This window comes from Amphibalanus amphitrite, unplaced genomic scaffold (genome assembly GCF_019059575.1).
Source record: "Amphibalanus amphitrite isolate SeventyFive unplaced genomic scaffold, NRLGWU_Aamphi_draft 000680F_arrow, whole genome shotgun sequence".
Classification (NCBI taxonomy): Eukaryota; Metazoa; Arthropoda; class Thecostraca; order Balanomorpha; family Balanidae; genus Amphibalanus; species Amphibalanus amphitrite.
The window spans coordinates 188,636-216,459 of record NW_024882174.1 but is presented as its reverse complement, the minus strand read 5'-3'; the positions used below and the strand labels follow the sequence as shown (position 1 = coordinate 216,459).

Sequence of the window (27,824 nt, the reverse complement as noted above, 5' to 3'; positions counted from 1 at the left end):
CGGTAGCCCACCGTAGGTGACAAATTCAGTGAAAAGGTGCTGAGTCAGTAAATCAGCGTGACATCTGCATATTTTTTTCTCCGTGGAAATTCGCAGTGGGCCAGCCTGGCCATCTCCGCGGCAGGTGGCTTAGCTGGCCCACTCCGATGCCAGGTAAAGGCAGGCTCACATCGGCGCATAGCTGCTGAGGAAATATTGTTTGTAAGTGAGTATTATAGGCTTTTTTGGATTGAATGACTTTTTATTCGTCATAAAAATCGAAGTAGGGCATTTAATTACTGGTAACCATTTATCGCAGGCGTGTGTAGTGAGACGTTGGGTAGGCATGTGGAGTGTGGTGTGAACCGCATGTTAGCCCACTACCGGGCCTCGCTGGCCCGCTCCGATTTGTGTCGTTGTGTGCGGTTTCACTGGGTTTCACAACCCTAAAAACAAGATTATAGGGTGAAAACATGTTTATTTATTGAAAGAACTCGCGTTTGCTATATACTGAAGTGAGTGGTCGGGTGGCTGTGACGATATTTATACGCTAGTTGCAACAGTATTGCGCTAATTCAATTTGTGTTCTCGAGGTTTAACAGGGCACTGGGCAAGCAACGATAGTAATCTGGATCGGTGCTCCGTACGGCGCGAACTGGAAATAATTTATCTATAATCCGGCGTTTTTAAAGCATCATGCTGCAAGGCCTGAAGGGAGTATTCCACAGGGATAAGAACAAAGCTGGAGCAAATTTGTTAAAACAGGCTTCTTCGTCGCAGAAAAGACGAGTGTCTGATGTAGGGGAAGATAGTCAGCGTCGGGTCCGGATATCCGACGTTAGCAGCGACCGATTGCAGGCGGAACCAAGACGAAACGATGGCCCAAGCCAAAGTAACGGTCAAAGCAACCAGCTCAACTCATCTCTGACGGCCTCCTCCCGTCTGACAATGGAGCCTCGCCCGCTGCCCAAGCGCAAGTCCTTTTCTGTGGAGCCGCCCGCCAACGCCGAACAAAGCTCACAGTCCCTGGCGCTGGCAATGCTCGGCGAGGGCAAGCAACTGCAGACGGACGGCATGGTCAAGGTGGCCACGTCCATCAGCACGCCGTCAGAGGTGATGTGCTGCCGCTTCAGCAGCCGGGGCAACTACTTAGCCATCGGCATGGTGACCGGTTCGACGTCGATCCACCACACGGACACGGCGGCCAGTCAGATGGTGCTGCTGCAGGACAGCGACACGCTGGAGCGCTGCATGCCCGTCACCTGCTCCAAGTTTGTGCCCGTGCCCGAGGGCAAGGCGTCGTCCGTACTGCTCAGCACCTACGGCGACGGGTTGATCAAGTTCTGGCGCTTCCAGACGGGCGATTGTCTGCAGACGCTGGATGTCGACGAACAGGTGCTGGCACTCTCCTTCGACTGTCTCGGCAAGTACTTTCAGATCGCCGGCGAGGACGGCATCATCCGTGTGTTCGACGTGGCCACTGGCACACAGGCCGGGCGGCTGAGCGCCTCGTCGAACCATGCGCTCAACGACGGGCACCGGTCTCGCGTGTTCGCTCTGGCCGGCCACCCGCTGACGCCGCACGAGCTGCTCTCGGCCGGCTGGGACAACACGGTCCAGTTCTGGGACATGCGCCACCCGCACGCTGTGCGCCGCATCTACGGACCGCACATCTGCGGCGAGGGGCTCAGCATCGACCCGTGAGTAATCCGTTGACAGACGGACATTGACGAGATTGACGGACTCAATTCACACTTTTTCTCAATTCTCAATTTACCGCTTTTTCCTGTCAGTGGGCACTGACGACATCTCATTCACAAAAGACCTGTGTGCACGGGATTGACTCAAGGCGACCCGACTCGCCGATGTATAGCAGCGCTACGAACTCTTGTTCACGCAAGAAACTAACCATACAGATAGTTCTGCATCTGTGAAATGCTAGATGCCCCGCCGATTCATGTCTGTTGTTTGTTTTTATGATTCGATAATCGACATGTTTACTCGCTCGTCCCTACACCTAATAAAATCCCTGTTTCTAAAACTCGTCTCCCACTCGGCGCCGTTCGTGATCCGTCGTTCGCTTCGTCGTATCGTATGTCTAACCTCACTAAGCCCTCCCGCTCTCGACTGTCTGCCTGTTGTCCCACCGCTCCATGCCCGTCCGCCCGCTGATCCGTGCCATCTCCTGGCGGCATGTCCTTCAGCTTTACCAACCACATCGTGACGGCGTCGTGGCGGCGGCGCCAGGCGCTGCAGATCTGGGACTACGGCTCCGGTGAGCTCATCACCGACCTGCAGCCGGACACGTACGAGAGCATGCAGACCTGCGCCCAGTTCATGGGCAAGGACTTCCTGGCTGCTTCCGGCGGCTTCTCAAACATCATCCGCGTCATCGACAGCAGGTCAGTAGTGCGGCGACATCAGTGATGATAGGTCAGTGGCGTGGTGACGTCAGTGATAACAGATCAGGTGGGGGTTGTGGACGTTACATATGGCAATAAAAAACAATGTTTTAACACTATGTCTTTCACTTTTACGTGACTTGAACTGCGATCAATTTGACTCGGAAAAATACGAATGCAAACGCTAATTTATGCGTAAAATATGCATACGTTTAACTTGAGGCTTACCTCCGCTCCATTGGGTCTCCGTTGACAGGACGTACATGACGAACGGCATGGTGCGGAACCTGCCCCAGAGTGTGCGCTGTCAGGACGTGCTGGTGTGCGAGGACAAGCAGTTTCCTCGCGTGGTGGCCTGCTACGGCTCCGAGGCGCTGCTCATGGACACCTGGCACTAGGTGAGGCCGTGCTGGGGCCGGCTGACGGCGGATCGGGACTCACTGCTGACGGGCGGTATTCAGTCGGCCATGCCCGCCCCGTGACCAGTCACGATGGCAGTGTGGCGGGGCTCCCAGACACCGGCCGTCCGTACTCTCGCAGGGAGCCGGGAATTTGACGATCCCGGAGAGTCGCGATTTGCGTCATGCACCAATGATGCGTGTTACATTGTTAAGTTTGTTCATTACAAAGTGTTCGATCCTGCATTCCTATTTCCTAGTGAGCTGACCATGAAACGGCAGCGGATGACTCATCCTGAACAGATTTAATGGCATGATCATACAATAATTTCATGTTGATTTTTTTCTGTTTGCGAAGGACCAGTCATTTTTCAGCAGTGTTTAGGCTGCATCATAGCTAAAGATTGAACTTAAAATGCCATAAAAGGATGCTTCAAGTAAGCATTGGCTGGGTTCCGTGGCAAACGTGTACTCTAGTCATCACTGTCTTTGCAGAATAATTCGCAATATTGACGGATGCCGAAGGAGGCACCCCAGATTCCAAGTGTGAAGTTCTGAGCCATCGTTGGTTGAATCTTTTCCCGGAAAATGAATGGTGCAGGTAACTGGAGCCGCTAATGTTCAAAACAATTCATCTCGAAACAAAAACAAACTTCCCTGTAGAAAATCAACTCTTGGAGTTGCCTAATCTGTTTCTTTTTATCCATCCTGTCCAGCTTCTCCATTCTTTAGTCTCGTCGCTTCTACTGCCGACTGGCGACTTACAGCCTAATGCATTGTTCCAACTTCCAGTAACTATAGCCTGGATGACACACTGGGTCTCCTCTGCGGTTTTATTTGACAAAGCACGTTCCCAAATCGTACACGGAACACACACACGCACGCACACACACACTCGTGTGAAACAGAGCCGCATAGCGAAACGTGAACAGCTGCACAAAACCAGTCAGCGGAGCCATTGCCCGGCCCCAGTGGTGGCACCACCGCACGGCGACCCGGCGCAGACGGGCGGAGCTGGCCACTGACGACCCGACGGGCTCAGCCGACTGGGCAGGGCGGTTTGACGCGATACGAGAGGCATTGGATGCGTTGGTGATACAAAAATCGTCACTCGCAGGTAACAGCGATGTCAAAATAGGGAATATTTGAGTGCGATTGATTCTGGCCATTGGACCTAAAACTGTAAATGGTTTGCTTAGCAAAATAGCTTCTTGTATGCTTTGAAAACATGAAGTTGGTGAATAAATTAATGTTATGCCAGGACAGTGTGTATCAGCAGTCGACGTAAAGAAACCTATGTGGATCAACGACTGCTAAACACGATCGATTGAAGTATACAGTATGGATGGTCACTGATTGTCGATTTTACATTGATCGATTTTGGGAGCTGATAACTATAACCGCTCGGTACGGGCAGTTTGATTTTGTGGCGAAGATGCCCGGCTCTCCGCTATTGTACGAGTGGATGAAGGAAGGAAGCAGTGACAAGCCCACACATTATATCGTGTTTAAGCTCATTGTGAAATGCGTAAAAGAGTGACATGAGGGCGAACGTCAAAACTGTAAGCGCTGACACCGACTGACGCACGAAGGGCTCACGCCACACACTGGGTGCGAACCACTGCTCCGAGCGCCCTCTGCACACAGCTTCACCACTACACCGGCGGCCGTCAGGGTAGGTGGCGCTGGTGCAGACTCGAGCGCCGTGGCGGCCCGCCGCGGCCCATAGCGTGGGCCGGTCCGTTGCAAAAGCACACATGATCGAAAAAACATGTGCATATCTTGGTTTCCGTATATCACGAGCGCGGCAGCGGAGAGGTTTCTGAGCTAAGCTCTGATACATCGACACAGACATCGAGAGCAGATGACGGCGGCGGAGGGGGCGCGTCCCGCCGAACGGCTCGGCGTGGCACACGGGTCCCCTCAGCGACCCTAGCGCTACCGCAGGCTGAGCCAGCATACCAAACGCATCGTCCGCAGAGGAGCAGCAACAGAAACGGCGCACACTCGATAGAAAGATTCGTTGACCCCCACACCAGCCGCAGGCTATTCAGCCAAATGGCCTTACTGTACGGGCACTTGAAGGAAATGTACAGACAGAAAGGTCACACCAACAATTGCACCGCGTCAGCCAACAGCATGCACTAAATAGCGAGTTTGATTAATGCACCAGTACGTAACTACACAACAATGCATGGGTCACACACTTGTTGGGCCGGCCGGTGGCTTGCCCCAGCCCACCCCGCCCCTATTCTCCCCAACAATACGCTGCGGTCAGGGTAGCCAGGAGTGGACACATCAATCCACTGAACTTTCTCGCACTATATTACAAAACGGTGCTCCAGCACACCCATCCGATTTGGAAAAGGACAAACTCAAAAGGTGCTAAATGCCACCGTCCTTCGGTAAATGCAAATGAATCACTGGTTATGATCAAATACTTAGAAACATTACTTTCAACATAAAACTGTAACGAAAACGGTGTTTTGTCGTTTTCGTCGTTTGACACGGCACAGCAATTGTCCTATACAGTTTCCGTCAAAACATACCACTGAGGTGGCTCAACGTTGCGGCGTAACATTGTACAACAGCCGCGTATAGACTGGTTTCTCCGGGCAGTTATCGGTTCTTCATCGGAAAGATGAATACTTATAGATAAAATTTAACTATTAACGCAGCATTACATTCACAAAATGAATTTGGAATAGTTTAAAGGCTTCATCCATCGCTAACTTCGATTTGAACACTTCGTCGCTCGCTGGTGGTTTTAGGTGTCACCGTTAGTGACACGTTGCATATTTTGCTCGATATCTGACGCCCTCTGATTCTGTGGCGTCATTTGACACCCCATGTTACACCTAGGGCAATTCGCTACACCAGAGCTGGCTTCATCACACTGGCACTTAACGGTTAACGCCGCCTATAACGTTAGGTGCGGCGGTATGCTCGGTAGTACGCCGATGGACACAGACCGGCCGGACGGCAGGGTCCGGCTCGCCATTCACAGCTCGCGAGAACCCGCACCTGTCCGGCCGGCCTGTGTGAGGAGCACGGCAAGACACCGGCAGCCGCAGCTCCCGGCCCAACGAACTCGTGCTCCCAACCAGCAGGCTTGAACGCCGTCAGAATACAGACGGCGAACTAGCCACGAACACGTTCAAGCAGTGCCGTCGCTGAACTATTCTGCGCCTGTGAAGGCGTGGAACCGATTTGTACCTAACGCTCGGTGGTTTGTGGGAAACTCGACAGTGCCGGTACCTCGGGTTGGGCCAGCGGACCCTGGTGCCCGCTGCCCGCTGATCTCTTGCCCCGTCGGTCCTCTGCGCAGAGATCCGCTTCCGCCTGGCAGCTGTAGCCTCATATACCTGGCTGCACCAGTCCCCGCTCGGCCTCCGAGTGGCCGGGTACATACCACCGAGTGAGGGAGACCTCCGTCGCCTCCGCCCGACGCCGCGCACCGGTCGGCATCCTGGAACACAGAGGCACGGAAGTGTCAGATCCGGGCCCAGTAATGTGGCCATAGGTCGCACCGCCGCTCCGGTAACTGACACCCAATACCGGCCTTCAACTCATCGACTCGTGACCTGGTACTTCCGTCTACGTGTTAAGTGGTAGAACTGTATACTGAAATGGTGCCCCATGCACCTCTTTGAGCTATAAGTGGAATTGGGTCAGCTAGCTCGACTTCGCTAAGGACTTATCTTGCTCAAAGCTCAGTTCAAGTTTTTTTTTTCATTTCTTGGCGGCTCGGTTCAGATTTCGAACAGCTCGATAGGCATATGATTGACGGTAGGGCTAGAAGTTTGTATTTTGTAATCATAGCTGCGGGCATAGGTAATGGTCCACGGAGCGCACTGCCGTACCCTGCGTGCCCCGGCCGCCGTGACCGTTGCGTTGGTCAGGTCAGGCCTTCCGGCAGCTGCGGTAGTGTGGCGGGCTGCCCCTATCGTCGTGACCGTTGGCCGAGCCCTCCGGCGGCTATGATAGGGTGGAGGACGCCGCCGGACTGCCTCCGCTGTCGTGACCGTTGGCCGAGCCCTCCGGCGGCTGCGGCGGGGGTCGCTGTCGCCCGCGGCCTGATGCCAAGGTCACGAGGTGGTCGGGTCAGCGGCGGTGACGCACGCAGGCTGCAAACTAACGGTATATCGCCGGCGATGAGCCAAGGCCACCGCCGAGTTTTCCTTGAGCGCCGCGCCATCCGCCGCTCCTCCCCACGAGTCGGCGTCACGAACACAACACGGCCAAAATCCCCGCCCGCCGGTCCGCCGGCTCTCTCGGATTCCCGGTGAATACAGGCGGCGGAATCCCGCCGCTGCTGGCGCACAAGGCCACTCCACTATCCGATCGGATCAGGCATGCAACATCCTCTGCCGGCCAGCACGCGGAAACGACGCGGCGTTTTTGTCAGATGGCTGTGCACGCGCCCAGTCAGCGCCCCGGCCGCTGAGGTCGCGCCGCTGAGCGGGCCGCCGCCGCTGAGCTGAGCGGCCGCCGACGCGACGCCTGCTGACCTACCCCAGCACCGTCCGCGGTGCCCGCAGTGAGGTCGTTGGGGTAGGGCAGTACCGAGCGGCGCACTACGAGTGGCCAGTTGGGCCGGCTGCTTCCGACAGTCCGTGACGGCCTCTCAACTCCCGGCCAATAAATGGCATCCCTGCTGTCTGAGTCGAGGGCTGTGGAGGACCATTCGGCTTCCCAGTCTCTATTTTCCAACGGGATGAGTGGCTAGCGGACATCAAAGAGCGCAACAATTGTCGGTTAGCTGATTCCAGAGGTGCTGAGAAATGGCGGGTGACTTATCCTCCCTTTTCGCTCCAAGTCGAGAGGAGATTATGGCAGTCGGTAAACAGAGTGGGAGTGGGACGGTTGCCGTCCCGGAGGGGAGCGGGGCGGAGCGGCGTCCCGTGGCGGCACTGTCGTGCAATGGCTCGGCACCGAAGGGAGCCAGCACCCGCCGACCCCGGGGCCAAACGGCCGTCGCTGGGCCGTGAGAAGAAATGGGTCGTGGCCGGCCGTCCGCCAGCCCGCAGCAGTTGACTGCGGGGCCGCCCCCAGCGCCGCCGCCGCCGCCCCCGGAACCCACACCCACCCCATCGCGGAGATCGCGCTCCGTCGGCCCGTCGGCCAGTGTTGACGAGTCCACCGTTTGTGAGGAGAGCTCGTAAGCGCTGCGGCGGAAACGGCGAGCGGCGGTACAATTCGGGGCGCCGTTTTACTTTGATGGCAGATGTTACGCGGCGAAACGCCCTTTCCCAGCAATATCGAGGGGTTTAAAGCCGTGTCGTCGCTCAAACACTATAATCCACAAAACATATGGAGTCGCAGGCTGCCTTATAAGAGTGCCATCATACAAGACGTTTGTGCTTCGGCACCTGATGTCCTGAATGGAACAGTGGCGAACTGAGGCTCTGTCTCGGTGCGCCGCGGCCGGCAGAAGGTCCCGTTCTCGGTATACGGGGAGCGCCGGCGGCGGCGGGCGACGTGCACTCGGCACCGGTAATGCCGCAGCCCGCGGACACCGCGCCGCCGGCGGCACACGGGAAATAGAAAAGTTAAGCCGTTTTGTGAGCTGTGCGGCCGGGCGCGCGCGGCGTACGGCCGGGGTGTGGCGCAGCGTCCAGCGGTGGCCGGTTACTCGGCACGGGCCAGATCAATACCGGGCAAAACGCCTCGGTAACGCCGCGCCGGCGGGCGGCGTAAAAACGCGTCGCCCACCGCCGAATAAAGTGACGGCCGAATTAATGCACGGCACCTGCGGCCCGGCTGGGCGGCGCAGCTGCACCGTATTAATCTGCCGTCATACCGACACAAGTAGGCGATCGGTGGAGCACCCGCGCCGCCATTTGGCGGACGGGTTGGCCGTCTGTCAGTCGGCCATTTGGGTGGCTCGGTCCGGATTTCAGATCAGCTGGGAGCGATGACGAGGCCCTTTAATTTCCTGGAACACGGCTGCGTACGGTGATCGATCGGGCCACGTGACTGCCCGGGGCAAAAACAACGGAGCCTCGCACGGCCGGGCCGCGTCGGCCGTCTCCGATAGCTAATAAAGCGCCTCTAAAAAGTCTGCCACCGGCCTTATCATGTCGCTTAGATTGCAGTGCGCGTACCCACACCAAGGCTATTTGATAGCGCCCCAGCGGAACAAATGTGCACCAATATTGACACATAGGTATAGATACACATAGACCTGACGGTACACATAGGCCTGACGGTCTGACTCACAAAAAGAATGGACTGGCAAACCCTTGTTAATTATGAATGGAGCTCATTTGCCCTTCGAATAACCCGTATGGTTAGGTAGGTATGTTGAACCTCCTGATGTTGGCTGTCCGTCCAGTAGACAATCATAATATGGCTTCGATAAAAAAAATTTGTTAACGCTTATCACGACCATTAGATACACATAATCGAGCGTCTTCCCAATCCCATCGAGTCGGTTACGTTGCTCCTTCATTCCACAGTCGGACAGGGTCGCACGTTAGTCGAGCGGTCGCTGGTCACCGGCGGATTCCGGTCGCAGCTCAGCTTTTTGCCGCCGGCAGCGGTCACAAAGACACCGGGTGCCGACCGCGGCGGCTCTTTGTCATTGATGTGGCCGGTCTTATCATGTCGGAAGTAAGAAGTTGCATCGCGCACTGCGAGACGGCCGGCCGTCCTTCGGCCGTCGATGGGAGCCGGCCGGCTGACCGAGCGCGGGATCTGGTCAGCCGGGAAAAGGAACAGAGCGCGAATTCGGGTGTTTAGGGAGAGCTGAAATGGTACTTCGAGCCGATAGAATGAAAAATAAAATGCATGAGGAGGAAAAGAAGAATTGATGGACATTTTTTCTCAACCAACTGACCGCTGACGATCCAAATCCAACTGCGATAGAAGAAAGAATAGTAGGTAAAGAAATGCTCCTACATAGGTACTAGCTTCTTTTTGTGAAAGGTATAGTAAAATCAACTACGGGCATTTATAGAAATTTAATGAATTTTGAGTAGGTAGGTAGGTACTTTGTGGAATGTTTTTTTCCATGAATGTACGAAGCATTCAATTGGGATGCCCACTGTCGCGTCCGGAGCGACACTAAGGGCGCACTTGTGTACGATCCAAACTTTTGTTCTCCCAGCTCCCTATCTCCCCTCCCCCTCCCCCGTCCGAGCGTTGCGGCGCCGCCCGCCTTCCGCGGTCCACCGTCGCGCATACCCGCATCGCCAACAAGTGCCTCTCCTGGCAAAAAGCCTTCGGATACATCCTAGCAAATCTCCGCGCGTTCATCACTCGCGGCAACAACAGCTCGTATTATCCCCGGCCGACAAACAGTAAACCCGCGAATTCCGAATCTCGCCTCTGCGTTTTTGTGTTGTGTTTGTGGCGGATGGGTCGCATCGGTCAGTTTGTGGCCCTGGACGATCATCGCACGCGGCCGCTATGGTCCTTGACGATCTTCGCCCGCGGTCAGTTCTCTTGGGCGGTAATCGCCCGAAGTATATGGTCCTTAGGCGTTTATCGCTCACGGCCTGTGTTCTGGGATGATCATCGTCCGCGGATTACGGCTCTTATGCGATCATTGTTCGTGGTCTGCGATCCTGGGGCGATCATGTAGTGTTGTGCGATCATCGCCCGCGTACCGCGGTCCTGGGGTGATCATCGCCGGCGTACCGCGGTCCTGGGGCGATCATCGCCCACGTCGGGGCCATGCAATGACGGGTGTGGGCGCTGTGTGAACTGGCGCGCCGCTCGGTGGGCGTGAAGTGATCGGGGTGGGTGCCGGCGCAGCGATCGGGCCGCCGCTGCCACCGAGCCGGAATCAATACGGCCGGGCCGCCGCGTGCCGCCGCCGCCGCCGCCGGCCCGGGGCGGGGTCACGTCGCGACCACGGCACAGCGCCGACTCGGCCGCGCCCGGCCGGCAAAAAGCCGCTCCAATATAGGGGCCGACGGTGGCCCGGCCGACGATTGGGTCGGCGCTCCGACAGCTGAAATCCCCGGCAGAGAGCGGTCGGCCGCGCGCTCCTCCGACCGGCGCGCCTCAGAGGAGCCGCCGTGATGGCCAATTTCAGGCCAAACTAAACACTAGATGTCAGAATGGACCGTGCGTATCTCGCTAACTTCTCAACGAGTTCAGGATAGAATTGGTGGGGGCAGCCGGCTGAAAGAGCTCTGGCGTTTGACCTGATGCTTGCACCAATCGCTGAATTTCGGCCGGATTCTGCAGCGCACACTGCGCACCTATGCCTTCTTACCCTCGTTTGACATGCTTGAGTAGCTGACAGCAGCTTTGACAATCAGTGTTGTCGAACTCATTCCATCCACCGTGCGGTGAAGACACTGGTTCTCACTGGTGGCCTATCGTGCAAGCCGCCCTTGGGATGCTATCACGGAACGAAACAAATGATTGACGTCTTAGCAATGTTGCCTGCCTTTGTACCGCTTGCCATTTGCCCAGCAACGCCCGGATGAGAAGATGTCGAGATGAAACGCTATTTTGTGTCGCATTACCTATCCAATACGTCCATGGCCTAAAAATGGAGCATTAGTCGTCCGTCTTCATGAGAATTGGAAGCTGAATTAAGCTTTAATGTTCAGGAGGTCCTGGCCGTATTCACGTCGACTTCGTAAGTCGATTTTCTTTCGTAAGTATAATTTGGTATTCACGTCGACACTTCTTAAGGTTTTATCGACGGAGTTCACGTGATTAAAAAAAAAATACAATTTTTTTTTTACAAAAAAATTTAAAAGTAAGAAAATTCCTACGAAAATGATCGACGTGAATACGGCCCCTGGTGTGCCCTTTTCTCTCTCCTGGCTGAAGGAGGCGCTCAGAGGTGGTACAGCCTCTCCAGCTCGGATGGCTGGGCCTCGGGAGCTGTTTTAGCGCACTGAGCTGGCGCAGCCCTGCCGGGCTGTTAGGTCCCCGGGCGGGCGCCGCCTCCCAGGGCTGTCGTTACTGGGCTGAGCTGGCGCAGCTGCGGCGCAGGCGGCTGATGGGCACGCGCCGGCGGCGCTGCGGCCGACCGTTTGGGCCCGCCGACGCTCGTTTTTAGCGTCTCACGTAGACTCCGGGGGAGACGGGCCGACGTTTTATTGGCAATACCGAGGCAAACTGGCGGCGAACGAGCCGGCCGGACAGCCGAGCCGGCGGCCCGCCGGAAAATACCGCCGGCCGGGCAGGGACACGGAGAGAGAGCTGCACGACGAATGGGGCCGACGAGCGGCCATCGGGCGCCGCTCCGGCTGGAGATTGGTCCGAGCGGCCGAGCCGAGCCGAGCCGAGCCGAGCGCCGACCGACCCGAGCCGGAACGGCCGGCCCGAGCGATGGCCTCCTCCCCAGCTCCTCAGGATTTGATCGGGTGGGCAGGACCGATAACCTCCATTCCTCCTCGTTCCCCAGTTCCTCATCAGGAAAGGGTTGAGCTGGTGGGACCAATTGTCTGGCAGCCTTCCTCCCAGTCTTTCAAGAGGGGGCCGGGCGAGTGGGACCTCGAGTAACTAGGATCGCTGGTCGCTCTCCCACTTCCTCAGGACTTGCCACCTTAACCCGGATCGGGCTAACCGGGTTGTAACTATAGCCAGATGCTGGCCTCCCCTGACTCAGGGTCACAACGGACACGGTTATCGTTTTGCTTTGTGAATTCGCTACAAGTGGTTACACGTTCTTCGGCTGCGCGCGTTTTCATTGACATGTTTACAAGATGCATTTACGACTATTCCGGTATTATTGCAGCAGTTTTTACAGCGCAGCGTATCATCATTGCAAGAAGAGTAGAGGACGTGAATAGGTCCTACTTTTGAAGAAATTTTAAAATCATTGTTTGTATGAATATTCGTCTGGTGGTTCTGATGAGACGCTTTCTTTGGAAAAGTCGAACCAAACTGAAGCAAGTGGAAATAGCAGCTGGTGTTCATAGGCATAAGAGCTGCATCTCAATTCTACGCAATGTCAAATTTCCATTATCTTTCAGTACCTAGTTGTTTTAATAAAAAAACGCCCATCATGGCGATTGATCTGACGCAGGTCAAATGACATCGAACTGCAATTAGCTCCTAAGCGATAGTCGCCGCAATTAATCATCACTGCAAGTGAGTTCTGTTATTGCAGCCGTACATCAGGCCAAATGACAGGCTAATAACTAGCTTGTGCTTTACGTTAGACCAGTTCATTTTCAGGCAAGGGCGTATATGGGTAGTAATTAATGACTATAGCAATTATGGTGGCAAAGGGCTGTTTTGTCGTCATTTCATAATCGTCGTACAGGAGTATGGGGATAGAAAGAGTTGGAGTGACAACACTCGCTGGAGGGGTTCAGCTCCACAGGACTAAGTCAATCGTGTCAATACGCAGCGTTCACCGACATTGACCAGCTCTACAGGGAGCCAGTGGATAGTGTCGGTACTCGGCACATACCGGTGTTGCCCAGCTCTACAGGGAGCAAGTGGATAGTGTCGGTACGTGGCACATACCGGTGTTGCCAAGCTCTACTTGAGCCAGTGGATAGTGTCGGTACTCGGTACTCACCGGGGTCACCCAGCGGTCTACAGGGAGGCAGTGGATATTGGATAGTGTCGGTACTCACCGGCGTCACCCAGCGGTCTACAGGGAGGCGTTGAGCTGGTGCCAGCGCGGTGTGAGGCCTGTGGAGGGCGGCAGGCGGGTCTCGCTGCCGGCGCGGCCCGGCGCCAGCCGCTGCTGGCCGCCCGCCGCCGCTGCCTGGCTGAAGGCAAAGTCCAGCTGGCCGTCCCTGCTCAGCTCCTCGTTGATGATGTTGTCCACGTCGCAGACGAAGCCGCCCTGGAAGGCGTCCAGCTCGAGACCGCTGAGCGCCGGGTCCGGCTGCAGGGCGCCCATCACGCTGCCCATCAGCTGCGAGGGCGTCTGCTCCTGGGGCTCCGAGTCGGCGCTGGCCGGCCGCCGCTCGGGCGCCGCCGACACGAAGGCACCGTACGGAGCCGCCGACGGCGAGGGCACGTAGGGCGGCCGGCCGCCGGCCGCCGGCGCCGGGTACGGGCCCTCGCCGGCGGCCGCCGCGCCGCCCGGGGACATGGGACACGAGCCCACCGGCGGCGAGGCCACCTGCTGAACACACAGACACACAGAGCGGGTGAACACACCGGACCGACGGCACAGTGCACAGAGGTGGAAACGCCAAACGATACACCGGTTGGAGGCATGAAATTTACTATGACCGAGCGTTTGAAAAAAAAATTCAGGACAAAAAGAAACGTGTGTTTGGGAGCATGCTCGAACCAATGTCGCTTATCGTTAACTGTATACGGGTGGCTCGATGCCGGACGCCGGGTGCCGTCCTCACCTGAATGCCGTTGTAGCCGGTGTGCTGCTCGACGTCCTGCGCGGGCATTCCGCCATTGCCGACCATCAGACCGGGCGGCCGGCGCACGTCGGCGGCGAAGGGGGCCGCACCGCCGCCGCAGTAGAGGCCGTAGCCGGAGGTGGCGATGTTGTGGTAGGGCGGCGGCAGGCCCTGCTCGGCACCGGCCACCTGCTCCGCCGGCCGGCCCGGCTCCACGCGACTGAACTCGGCAGCGCGCTCCTGCTGCTGCTGATACTCGGCCGCCAGGTAGCCGTTACGCTCCGGCAGGTAGCCGCCGTTCTGCGGAGTGTAGCCGTTTCGGTCGGAATGGAAACCGTTTCGGTCAGGATGGAAACCGTTTCGGTCGGGATGATAACCATTCCTGTCTGGATGGAAACCATTTCTTTCTGGATGGAAACCGTTTCTATCCGGGTGGTAGCCGTTTCGGTCCGGGTGGTAGCCGTTTCTGTCGGGCTGGTAGCCGACATGGTCGGGCGTGTACGGCGGTCGGCCGGGGTAGGTGGGACCGGGCCAGCCGAGCGGTCCCGGTGACAGCCGCTCGCAGCCGGCCGCCGTCCTGTACAGCATCGTCTGCGGGTCGAGGAAGGCGGCGTCGGGCGGCGATCCGAGCGCCGCGCCGCCGTCGGCTCCCTCGCCGGCCGAGTCGGAGCGCTTCTTGGCGCGGCCCCGCTTCCGGCCGCCCGCCTTCGATGGGTCCAGCGGCGAGCGGCGCCGCGAGCTCTTGCCCGTCTTGGCGTCTGGGTTGATGGTCCACCAGGAGGACTTGCCGGTGCCCTCGTTCTGCACCTTGACGAAGCGCGTGTGCAGCGACAGGTTGTGCCTCACAGAGTTCTGTGGACAGAGGGACAACAAACCGTCAGAGTGTTATAACATGTAAAGCTTTCATTACAACAGGAATTTCACCGGTGAACTCGTCTCAAGTTCATAGGAAATAGCTTCGGCAAATAAACATTCCCAATTACTGTGCAACACTGAACACATGTCCGTATCCAAACACCTGCGTCAACTCAGCATCTTATTTCATGAAATATGCTCCTGGCTTTCACCCTTGGCGAAAGTATGAAGATGGCCGCGCACCTGAATGTGACCCAGATGATATGGGCGATCAGTCATCCACAAATCTGGGACAGCCCCTCCCTTTAGTGGGGTCATGATATGAAGATCCTGCTGGCGCATTGACTGGCACCATTTAATCTGAACTGGGCTTCTGGTGAACATGCAACTGCCGACGCGCAGAGCTGGGAACGAAGGAGACGCGACAAAAACTGGCAACGCGACGAGATGGATGCAGACGGCCAGACCAGCCGGCAGATGCCAGACGGAGACGGGAGATGTGCACCTCGCTGGAGGAGGTACGACTGGTGACGGAGACTGCGTAGGAATAGAAAATTGGGTGGTCGTCGAGCGAGAGTTCAGATCAGCAGTAAACTGAACGACCCGAGAGGCAGGGGCACGCAATGGGAGCAAAAGATGACAGAGGGAGATAGAGATGATAAGAGAGAGAGAGAGAGAGAGGGAGAGAGAGAGAGAGGGAGAGAGAGAGAGAGAGGGAGAGAGAGAGAGAGACAGACAGACAGACAGACAGAGAGAGAGAGAGAGAGAGAGAGAGAGAGAGAGAGAGAGAAAGAAAGAGAGAGCTGAGAGATTGATAGAAAGAGAGAGGGGAGAGAGAGAGAGAGAGAGAGAGAGAGAGAGAGAGAGAGAGAGAGAGAGAGAGAGAGAGAGAGAGAGAGAGAGAGAGAGAGAGAGAGAGAGAGAGAGAAGGGTGTCAGAGGCAGAGGAGCGGTCTGGGGAGGGAGAAAGGGATCGGGTGAAGGGAAGCAAAGGGAATGAGGGTGAAGTAGGTAGAGGAGTAGGTCGGGGAGAGGAGCAGAGGGGTGGAGGATAACAGAGGCAGAGAGAGGGAGGGTGGCTGAGGCGGCGGAGCGTCTCCCGACCCCTGGCGGCCGCTGCCACCACGCCGTGACGTCACGCCTCATGACCCGGTTGTGCGTGAGTGGCGCGGCGCTAGAAAGGGCTGTGCGTAATGCGGTCGTTTACCCCGGCCTTTCTCAGCGGCCGGCCGCGCCGGCCCTAGTATGTAAGTACCCTGGCGCCGGCCCGGGGCTGGGATGGAGTCGTCACACGGCACAGAGGGCGCCGACACCGGACGGGCAGGAGCAGTCGGCAGGGACTGAGAGTTTGGGGATCAGGAGTAGAGACAGCGGCGGGGTGGCGCACGATTGCCATACAACACCTGACACCTCTGCCGACGCCATACAAAACCCGACCTGGCGGCAGTGTCCAGTGTCCACTGTCCAGCACTGCACCGCACCAACCGCCGTAATCACCTGTCCATTTGTCAGGGTTGCACGTTGACTTATGCAGAGCCGGACATTAAGCTTTTTTGTTGGCACCTCGGATCAATCCAATCAGCTTATTTCCTGTCGTCGCCGCTGCAGGTGACATTTACCCGGCGGCGACACCTGTCTGGGCGGGGGCGGGGGCGGGGGCGGCTGACGTGCCGGCGACCATCGGCGCGCCGCCAGTGCCGGCCGCTCACCGCCCCTATATCGCCGGCTGGCATGCAACATCGCAGCGCCGCGCCCAACGACGAACGTGGTGGGGTAGGCCGGCGGCCGGCGCTCAGCGCAGCGGCGGCAGCGGCAGCGGCAGCGCTGCACTGAGCGCCGGCCGACGTGGGCCGCATGCCGGCCGGCCTGCAATGTGACGGCCCGGGAGTGGGTCACTGGGCGGTTAAGTGCCGGTGGGGAGGGGCGCACCGTGTCGCCGTGGGAAGGGGAGGCGTTCTGACAGAACAGGACGTCGGCACTCGACTGATCGGCTGGCAGGCGGGAAATGACGCTAAACGGAGCTCGTCGTCCGTCGATAACCGTGCTAGGCATGCGCACATTATAGGCCTTAGCCACTTTTCATGTGGGCACTTTCCCGTTGTAATAGTGATCAGCACGACACAACAAGTTGTTCCAACGCAATGATCCATTGAGCCACGCACCCCTCACAGCAATTATGTCATATACCTACTCCCACGCTAATTATTATATGCCACGCTAATAATCCTGTGTGTGATACGTCAGTAGCTACTTTGGTACTGCTAGTGCATTACCTTTATGCTTTCACCCTGAAAAAGAGCGACTATGGAGGAATTGATTCACTGAGAAGAAGTCATTCTTCGAATAGATGGATAATATCGATACAAGCATGAATCCGTACCGTATTGACAAATGACACATGTTTTGATGAGAAAAGAATCTTGTTTTCTGTCAGTTGAAGGTTGAGTACCTACCTAATCTCCTGCATCCATTGCTTTGCGTATTCTTTCTTCCTCCGTTTTTATTTCTACCCATTCAGTGACTCCGATTTCATCCCTGTATTTTTTCACGTGTTGTCTGCATCCTTATCCCGTATAGAAGAAATGAAAAATTTAATTGTTTTATTTGCTTTTTTTCGTTCATCTTCTCGTCAAATAATACACGATCGTTTTAACAAGGTAGCATTTACTAATTTTACTAATGTATGGATTTATTTATTTATTTATTTATTTACTTATTTATTGTTGTTGATTCATCACTTGAAATAAGCAATGCTTAGTTATTTGACACTTATTGTTATTTTATTTTGATCAGATCGTTATTCTAGCCTAAGAAGTCGTAAAAACTATTCACGTTTTGGTTTTAGGTTTCCTTTTTTCGTCCCGTAGTTGTCATCGCATTATTCATTGTGATAATCTTGTAGCGCTATATGTAGCCCAAAACTTCATAAACGTCGGGGCCTTCTCCAAAGCACGCTATCTCCCTTCTCGTCTGCGATCCACTGCAGCGTCCATTTGGAGAGAGAGGGTGAGAGGAGTGGGAGGGAGGGAGGGGCTGGCTGGCGCCGCTGGCGTCGCCGGCTCCAAACGGGGTCAGGGCGGCGGCGGCGGCGGTGCACCGTGTCGGGAGAGAAGGCGGACGGCCCGGCCTATCGGCCGCGGCACGCAGCTCTGACGCACGACCGGCCACGCTAAACGGCTGGCTCCGCTGCCTCGGCGGCTGACCGACCGACCGGGCCGTCCAGCCTCTCCGCGGAGACAGTCGGCGGCCCTACACCCGGCCGGCCGCTCACTACAGGCGCTACAGCCAGCTGTACCAGCACATGGGCTGGCTAGCGACTGCATCCAACTCCACCACACTGCAGCCAGAGCCAAAAGACTATGTAGCCGTCTCCTCCAGACTGCAGCTGGGTCTAAAAGACTGCGGTCTGCTGTGGTTGCCGTCATGGAGACGTGTGAGACGGAGACGCGCCGATCCAGAGCTGCGCTGCAGTCGCGGCCCGCTCCGTCAGTCTGTTTTCTGCGGCCGCTGTCGTGGGGAACTCACCCTCTATCTGCTGTCTCCTCGAGAAAGAACGGCGATTTAGTAAATGGAGCCTCATTCTTGTCTCCAGAATGCCCGATAAAACAACAACACACCGAGACGTTCATCGAGCCTCGCATATGTTAGAGAATAGCGAAGGTAGGCGCATGCTACTGCATTTTCTCTTGGCGTTGGTATCGCTTCTATTTCCAGCAAAAGCTATTGAAGCTAATTAAGAAATTTACCAAAGCATTGTTTACAATATGTCCCCTTCTGCAGGCCGGTGTGGTCTCGCACATCCGCACTCCCCTGCCGGCTGCCGCCGCGCGGCGGAGCGAGCGACCGTCGCGTATTGCGGCACAGCATCAGCTAGATTCTATTTCAGGATCCTAGATGGCGGGCCGAAAGGACGCCTGGACCGGTAGACTGACCCGCAGCGCACCGACTGAAAAAAACGGCGCCAGGCCTATCGCGGCGCGGGCGGCGGGCGGACGGTCGATTCGGAACCGGGCGAGCGCGGCATAGTCGAACTGCGAGATGGCTGTCCGGTAATGTGATTGTTCAGGCTGAACGCTGATATGCAACGGCACTTACCTGTTCGATGGTGCATTTTCTATAGCAAATCTTTCGAAGGGTTTTGTGTTTCATTGAGGAAACTAAGACGAAGTCAATTTTGGTGTGTGGTTTTTCAAATATGTAATTGTTTTTATTTTGTCCAGTGACCAAGGGTGAGCAACATCATCCGAAATATATGGACTTGTGAGTTATATATTATTATCCCAGAGAATAATCCGAAAAGTGACTATACATAACTAATTTCCTGGGAAAAAATGACTTTAAAACAACATAAGACGAAGTCAATTGATAACGTTTTAACGATTTTACATCCAGCTTTCCTTATTTAATTTTACTAACAAATAAAGGTCAAATTCCATACGCACACCGAGTCGGCTCTAAACCATGTTTGTAAAATTCGAAAGCTATGTTCTTATTTAACTACGGGCATTTATTTCGCATCGAACAAAGACTTTAGTTGCTTGAGGCATGTTTTCCGAGCGCTGACGTCGGTGTAGCACTGGATCCCACGTCCCGCCATACGCTGGCGTCTGTCGCGGGTCGCGGACCACCGAGGGCCGGCCGTCCCGGCCCCCCGAGTCCGCTTTGTTGTGCTTACTGGCGGCGCTGAGCAACGGAGTGGGTCGGTCGACCGAGCCGGGCCGTTCGGCCGGCGGCTTTAACTGGGCGTATCGGCGCGCGGCGGCCGGCACTGGCGCCGCGGCCGACCCCTGCTCCGGGATCAATAGAGGAGGCGGCGCCGGCAGCGGGCGCGCGCACCCCACCCCGCCGAGCCGCCCGCCCGCGCCTCAAACCACGCTCCGCCGATGAATCTGAACGTTTCATTATGTCGGCCGGCAAGCCAAATTGCTTTGACATCTAATTAAACGGGCCTGCGCCGGCTGGTGCACCGTGCGGCGCGGCTGAGCCGGCTGGTGACCTCTCCGGGCCGGAGCCGTCGCCCCAGCCCCACACCCGGATCCGTGTTGGGCTAGGCCGGACGGCACTGGCCTCAATGTTTGGCTTGGACGTTTAAGTACAAGCGCTGGAACTCGGCCATCCGGGAAGTTCCAGGATAGCAGACAGATACTTGGCAATGAGAGGTCCTTGCCGGAGCAAGGCGATAATGGTTATACACCGATTCAGGCAGTACAAGGCAGCTTTTGCAATTGCTGAGGCCTGAGTATCCAAATTTCCCCTAGAATGGTACCCTACCCTTACTTACACTACCTACTTCTTTACGAGTCTCTATGCGGTATTAAACGGGGTTTATTATTGATATTACTTTGCACTTTGCAGAAAATATACGTCTTGGCTGACATATTGCATAGGATAGCACGCGAAGGAACGATTTGTTGGAATTATTGATTTGTTTGGAATTATTGACATCATCATTGTGTCGTATATCGCCCCGAATAATGTTTAAATGCAGTGAGCATTTTTCCGTGTAAAAGCCAGTACAAAGCATAAAAATTAATTCGCATTCATTATAAACGGTGTGCATCATTGTATCATTTATACAATACATCTGCTTTTGCAACCGCTGCAGTGTGCAGGTCCTAAATCTTATGCATAATTTCTAAACGAAGTTTATCCCTTCAGTTTACCCCTTCACAGCTTAGGTATGTGTTTACGGATAAACACTTAAACAGGGCTGGTGAGCATACCAGCATCGTCAATCCCGTGTGTCAGTGAACGGTCATAGGCGACGCTATAGCCAGCACTGAGGGCCGGCCTCAGCGTAATTTTCAATGTCGAGAGCTCAGCATCTCAAACAGCGCATTGACATGCCTGTTGCGATTGTGGATTTGGGGTTGTTTTATTCTCATTTTCTGTGTTCTCTTACAAGTCTGCGCTGCGCTCATCTTAAAAACTTTTTTTTTTGCAAAAGGAGCAAAGAAGTCGATTTCGCCAGGGGAAAGAATTAATGAAAAAAAAAAACACATTAAAAACAGCCAAGGGAGACCCATTGGTAGAAATATGTATGCATTTGTAAACATTTAGCATGCGATAGACTTGCTTTATTCAATGCAACACTTTATATAGACGTGGTGGGCGCGACGGATCAGCTTGGCATGGACGGTTACTTTCCATAGATACGCGCATCATTTGCTGTCCGGGTTGACGAACGCCACTCATACTATTTAGGCTGCTACTTATACAGGTGCATAGATACCTTAGGCGACGTATTTTGGGACTAATGTATGCATCGCCGCGCTATCGCCAGTCGCGCTTGGCGGGATCTTCCGTTGTCGTCAATAGGTCGAAATTGGTCAACTGGTTAATGGTTGTGATTTTGGTACGGCGCCTCCATATAGACGACCGTTGGGTGTATACCGAACGGACGTCTTAAATGCGAAATAGCATTTCTAGGTAGAGCAAATTATATGAGATAATGCAACTATTTGATTTAAATGAATCATATTTTATCCGGTCGCTTTGAAGCGAAACTAGCGGTCACTTGATCCCGGAATCAGTGGTTTTGGCTGTCATCTGTCACGCTGTCGCAGACCCGGCAGTCTGAGACGGGTGTGCAGGCCTCGCCAGCACCTGCACAGTGCTCTGTCCTTGGCTGGCGAGCGGTGCCTCTGGAGCGTGCCCGGGGGCGGCGGCGGAGGAGGTGGCCGTCCCGCCGCCAGTCGGCAGGCACCTGTTGCCGCCGCCGAGCGCTCACCAGTTGCAGCAGCGGCGGCGGCGGCGGCGGCGGCGCGCCGGGAATCAATAGGCCGCGTGCCGCCGGACGGCCGGCCGGCGTGGGGTAGGTCGGGCCGCCGCGGCGCCAGACGTGCTCGGGAGACAGATTCCAGCCGGAGCGCCGCCGCTCTCTCCCCGCGCTCTAAAGGCTGGCGCAGCTGGATGGAAAAGCTCGGCTCTGAGCGGCGGCAGCGAGTGGAATTAAACCACGCCAAGCGAAAGTTGCGCTTGCCGCGTAGAATTTCACTGATATTGCACTTTTATCAAAAGGCATATGAGTGTAAAGTTTGCGTAGGTAGGTTACTGTTTTTTTTTTTGCATACTTTTTCATAAACCATTAAGCTGTGTTGTAGAATTGTATCCACAATTTCACTGAATGAGCAGTACCTACTCAGGATAAGGCATTCCGGGTGGGACAGTGGCCGGAAATCCTCGGCTGCGAAGCAGTCCATTAGGTAGCCGGACTGTGATCGTCATTGAGCGATGGACCGTCGCACAGTAGAGCTGGATAGTGTGGACAGTGGGACGGTTGACAGTCAGTCGGCGGGCGGTGGGCAGCGGACGGTCATGCAGTGGACAGTCCGACTGCGGACTATGGACGGTCGTGCAGTGGACCGTCTGACAGTTGGACAGTGTGGACAGTGGCCGGTCGTGCAGTGGACAGCCCCACTGTGGACAGTGGCCGGTCGTGCAGTGGGACGGTCATGCAGTGGACAGCCCCACTGTGGACAGTGGACGGTCGTGCAGTGCCAAGCGCGTCACGCCGGAGGATCGTCGCGCGGCGTCCATAAGAAGCGGCGCCGCCCGGTTGTGTCACCCGGTGTTGCATTAGGCGGCGGCCGTTTTTACCGGGCCGTTGCCCAACCCACCGGTGGGCCGGGCCGGGCCAGCGACGGCGCACCGTCCCCGCACTGCAGCCTTGACCTGCATCCGGCCGGCGGTTGCCGCTGTTTTTGTTGGGCCGGCACCCAAGGCCGGGAGCGCCGCCCGGCCGCGTGCAGCCGGCAGCGGCCGCTTCTTGCCGGGGCGTGCAGCGCACCCGGCAACGGGGTGCGGGGCGCCACCGCCCTGCAGACCACAGATAGCCAGAGGTGTCCTGTGCTCCTCTTCCGCCCCCGTCCTGGCCCATCGGCAACTAAAGGTGTCTTGGTGGTCGCTACCAGTACCGTCCCCGCCCCGCAGACCACAGACAGCCAGAGGTGTCCTGTGCTCCTCTTCCGCCACCGCCCTGCATGCCACAGACAGCCAGAGGTGTCCTGTGCTCCTCTTCCGAGGCGACGGGCCACCGGCACCCAGAGGTGTTCTGGTGGTCCGACATGGCCCATCGACAACCAGAGGTGTTCTGGTGGTCCGACCTGGCCCATTGACAACCAGAGGTGTTCTGTGTTCCTCTACCGAGGCACACGCCAGGACCATTTCCTGAAGGACTGCGGTCCAGCAGTTTTTTTTTTACTGCTAGTTTCGCCGCGCTTCATGGTTGTTGCATTGTGATTGTGATTGTGAATCCTTTTTGTCCTAGGTGCCATAGCCCATAAATAAACATTGGAGAACGGATTTGAATAGAACAGAGATGCTCTACAGGGCAAACCATTTGGCTATCTATTTGGATCGAATGTTACGGCAAGTGCATTTGCAGTGCGCCCTAAAACTTACCGCAATGTGAAATTAGTACCTTCTTCAAGTATAGCGGGCACCATTGTTAATCATAACTGGAAACATGCGATGAATGCTCGCTGCGACGAATGCTCCCGTCCCCGTATCACAGTCTGAATGTTATTACCTTACCGTCAATTTTAACGTTGGTAACTTTTAGGCAGGGGCATTTGTATCCATCAGATAGGATCACATTTTTACGGGCTAAGCCCGTATGCCAAGCTGTCTTTGCATATTATGACGTCCAGATCAACAATGCATTATTCCGAGGTAGCAGAGCCGTCCTGAAGTTTCATATGTGGAGCGAATTAAGCTAGATTTCGCCCAGGAATAGTTGCGAGCAATTTGATTTATCCCGCGGAACTTGGTAATCCGCGTCCCTGCGCCGCGATTCCCTGGGATTTCTCTCTAACGACCGGCTGGCGGCCGGGCGACTAACTCGATTTCGGCAGCTCCCCGGGCCGTAACGATTCCGACTCGCTGATAACCACTCGTCATTCTGGCTGGGGAAGATAACTTCTATTCAGATGGTTTAACGAACCCACTATCCCTGCTCAATGCAGGAATTCAGCTGGTTAGAACATTAGGTGCAAGTAACATATCAGCGCCAGCCAACGATCAACGAGGAAATAGGGACATTTTCGCTATCACCAGCATACGCATAGCATTGGTACAACTGGGACCGCTGGATGATCAAATTTAGCTATTTAATGAAAAAGTTATGTTAGCAGTTTCAAATGATCGTATCTCAAGTTAAGCAAGATCATTTAAACTGTTGTCTGGCAGACAAAATTGCCGTGGTTTAAACGGTTGGCTTCTCCATATTCGTTTTGTGCGTATGGAGCCGGGTCTCCGTTTATCGGTTCGGGCGGCCGGAGTCGCCAGTCGCTGCGGCTGCGATCGATCCCGCTCTTACGCTCTGCACCACACCGCGAAATGAATGGGCCTGCCGCCGATTTAGTGGTTCCATAACGTTCTGGGACCGCCACAACATTTTCTAGCGTGTCAAGTCGGCACGGATATAACCCACGGTCGTGGGGCATAAATTGCGTCCGTCTTATCGCCACAATATGCGGCATTTGGACGGAGCTTATTGAAGTAAACAAACAAATGAACTGCAGTTTTAATTCCAACCTAATCCTCAAAGAGAGGAGGAGTTTGTGTTTATCAACGATAATTTTGTGTTGCAGGATTTCAATATTTCAATAAACAATCTGCATAAGCTGTGCAAGTGTGTAACCATTATCAATATCAGTAGAATTAGAAGCCAGCTTCATAGAAAAATGCACTGACTAGGGACCTCATTTTTAATATGACTTATATTTTGTGCAACTGTAATTACACTCTCACTTCAGCTAAATTATGCTCTTAAATGTGTCACCGTCCGATAACACTGGTGTGTGCACTGCCAATGATATACCGCAATTCAGCTAAGCACCGTACTAATCGAATCGTAGCGGCAAGCTTGACGCACGGGTAGGGTGGCGGCCCCAATCGTGGCGCGCTGGTGGGACGGCGGCGGCGAACCTGGCGCCCGTGAGCGCCATCGATTGGTGCGCCGCGCTGCGTTGCATGCCGTGGCCCGTTAGTTCCAGCGCCGTAATTACCTGCGGCCCGGCCGCCCCCGGCCCCGGCCCGCCGCTGCCGACGTGGCTGCCGGCGCCACCGTCCCCCGGCCGGGCAGACCGCCGTGTCCGACGTCCGTGACGGACCGAGGACCGGGACCATAGACCCGGGGATGGGGACCAGACCGGACGGCGGTGCTCCGTCAGCCGTCCTGACCCGCTGTGGCATGATAGGTATTTGTCGTATAAGATCCGCCGAGCTCGGCTTTTACAGTATTCCACTACGTGCTGGTCCCATTCAGCTGACATCAGCTCGAACGGGCCGGGCGGGAGTGAGTGGCTACCGCAACTCGACTTTTTTAGAATAACAGCTAAGAGAAAAAAGCTATGCACCTGATGTAACGTCTTTAAACATTGTCCAACTATTGCCCCAGGCCCCAGTCTGCAGCAGAATTTTCTAATATAATTCCCGCCGGACCACCTTAGCCTTTTCGAGGCAGCGGGCAAGCTGTTTATTATGCGGATGATATAAATTACGTCCAGGTGCATAATTAGCTTCGCTGGAACAAGGGCCGGGCTACTGCACGTAATTACACCTGTCGAGCGCCTAATGGCGAACTGAAAAGGCATCAGTGGCACACAATTGGGTATTAGATGCTCCATTGTACCTTGTGCGTGCTGCTTCCCTAGCATTCTGACAAATCAATCGGACCTTACGCCAGTTCCTAGTAAGATGGAAGTAATAGGTATGCAGTCGTTTTAAATTTGTCTCAATGGCTGGCGGTAGTCCATCCGAATTCCGATACATCTGGCCGAGGTGACGCTCTGTGTACCTAAAGGCCTTGCCGTGGGCCGTGCCAGGGACTGTGCCCTCGTCGTGACGTGCACCGTTTCCTGGGAAGCCCGCCAGCGTCCCGCAGCGGTGTCCCCACGGGCGGCGGACTGCAGGGAACCCCGCGGTCGGTCATCGCTGCCGACTCAGCGGCCGGTGATCCCCGGCTCTGGGGATACCGCACCACAGCTGGCGGGCTGGGAGGGCCATACCACAGCCGACGGGCTGGGAGGGACCATACCACAGCCGACCGACCCGTGACACGGTCTGAGAAAAACCGGCTGGGAAATGCCTTGTCATGGTCTTGATAAAGCCGAGCTTTATTTACACAGGGAGAGACTCGAGTCTGCAACGTTGGCGGGGCATATGCTCAGCCGAAGGGAATAACCAAGATGAAAGGGTGGGGGGAACGTGCCCCGGCCATTCCAGGCAGCTCTGTCGCCTTATTAGCCCGTCTCGGTCTTCTCTTCTGTCTGACCTGGCGTCCGTCTCAACAGATCGGTATACGATTCTTTCGCTGCGACTACTCAACTATGTCCCGTCTGTGGTCCAGTGTGTCCTGACTGTGTCTCATATGCCTACATATGCCGCGGGCGACCCCAGACTGTCTGTGTCTATTCTGGCCCGACTCCCGACTGTCCTATGTCCATTGTCCCATATACCGACTACCAACTGTCCCATCTGTCGTCTGTGTCTCCTGTCCCATCTGCCTCAACCACGGACTCCTACGTCAGAACTCAGTCGCCGCTCGCTGCAGCGTGGGAGCAGAGACAGCGTCACTCCCGACGCGTGCCGTCCACTCTGCACGCCGTCCAATCAGGACCATCCAATCCTCTGCACGGCCGCTAATTGGTGCCGGCTTGGCCGCCAGAGCCGGCGCCGCCGAGCCAGACACGCTGCCGCTGCGGCCGGCACCTGCACGCGGGTGGAGGGGCGAGCCGTCCTGACTCGACTGCTACTGCTATCCCGACTTTTACGCATGGTGTCTACTCTCCCGACCTCTGAAATACGGCGTCCGATGTATGAAACACGGCGTCCGCTGTATTGTTCTTTGACTGGACATGACAGGACCATGCGAAAGAACGTAAACTTTTCGTTTAGGCTTATGCCGTTTTCTTTAACTTTTTGTCTATACCTTTCATATACCGAGCACTATATATAATTATATCTTATGGTTTTCATTTCAGATTTCCAGATCGCAATCAAGTGTCTACAGACATATGCTACCTATGCATTGAATGAATGCACAATCTACATCGACTATCGTATATCGACTAAGGGAAGAAGGAATGAAAGGGCACGATAAGTAATGTCTATCAAGATTGAAAAGACGGTAGTTGCTTCCAAGTCCACGTCATCAAAGCTGATGAATTGGATTGATTTAGACCGTTTGGTTTCACTTACATATTATTCATTATTTTCCGTTCTGCAAATGTCAGTGTGAATATATATGTTTCATGTGAAATGGAATCCCTGATGAACCCTCGGTCATGTGAATGTCATTTAGCCTTGCAGTAAATGATTGTGCCGTCTGCACGAGTAGGTCGGCCGTTTCGCCGCGCTGCACAAAGTCCCCAGCAATTGGCCTGTATCGGATCGCCCCTATCGTTCCCATCGCCCTCTGAGAGGGGCGGTGTCACGCCCCATCACGACCCGCCAACCGTGGACCGTCTACTAATCGATGGGCGGCGGCGGCGGCGGTGCGGGTCCGTCGGTGCAGCGGTGGGGTAGGTCAGGTCAATGCTGCAGGCAGTGGGAGAGGTCAGGTCAATGCTGCAGGCAGTGGGATTGGTCAGGTCAATGCTGCAGGCAGTGGGAGAGGTCAGATCAATGCTGCAGATAGGTCAAGTCATTGTTGCAGGTGATCGGATAGGTCAAGTCACTGCTGCAGACGGTGAGACAGGTCAGGTCAGTTAATTATGTCTGGTCGTGTAATGCTCACACAAACTGATCTAAGAGCCTTTTTTTGTCATTATTTTGTTACATTTTGCATGCCTACCTACTATGTTGTGTTTTGGTATTTTTTTGTATCTATCTGTTGAAGAGGATAATTCATTACATGCCGCGGCGTGCGTCACGGGGATGTGCTCAGCGCTG

The 27,824-nt window shown here is 55.4% G+C and overlaps 2 protein-coding genes across 4 annotated transcripts in view; one reads left to right on the top strand and one right to left on the bottom strand.

Annotated features, from left to right (window-relative positions):
• LOC122364501 (sterol regulatory element-binding protein cleavage-activating protein-like) lies at window positions 1-26,983 on the top strand. 2 transcript variants are annotated; one of them, XM_043334924.1, is made up of 4 exons: window positions 1-1,679; window positions 2,184-2,381; window positions 2,638-2,779; window positions 26,915-26,983. In XM_043334924.1, the coding sequence occupies exons 1-3, from the start codon at window positions 676-678 to the stop codon at window positions 2,777-2,779; spliced, it is 1,344 nt and encodes a 447-aa protein (XP_043190859.1). In that variant the 5' UTR covers window positions 1-675; the 3' UTR covers window positions 26,915-26,983. The 2 variants fall into 2 exon arrangements, with proteins under 2 accessions (XP_043190859.1, XP_043190858.1); XM_043334923.1 differs by lacking the exon at window positions 26,915-26,983 and having other exon boundaries at window positions 304-1,679; window positions 2,638-4,040.
• The window catches only part of LOC122364500 (forkhead box protein O6-like), a 31,633-nt gene continuing 7,403 nt past the window's right edge, over window positions 3,595-27,824 (bottom strand). The window contains exons 2-4 of one of the 2 annotated variants that reach the window (XM_043334919.1): window positions 14,074-14,925; window positions 13,339-13,838; window positions 3,595-6,248 (exon numbers count right to left, since the gene is read on the bottom strand). In XM_043334919.1, the coding sequence (XP_043190854.1) occupies window positions 13,356-13,838; window positions 14,074-14,925 (1,335 nt within the window). In that variant the 3' untranslated portion in view covers window positions 3,595-6,248; window positions 13,339-13,355. The remainder of the gene's footprint in view (window positions 6,249-13,338; window positions 13,839-14,073; window positions 14,926-27,824) is intronic. The other variant, XM_043334920.1, reaches the window with a different exon arrangement.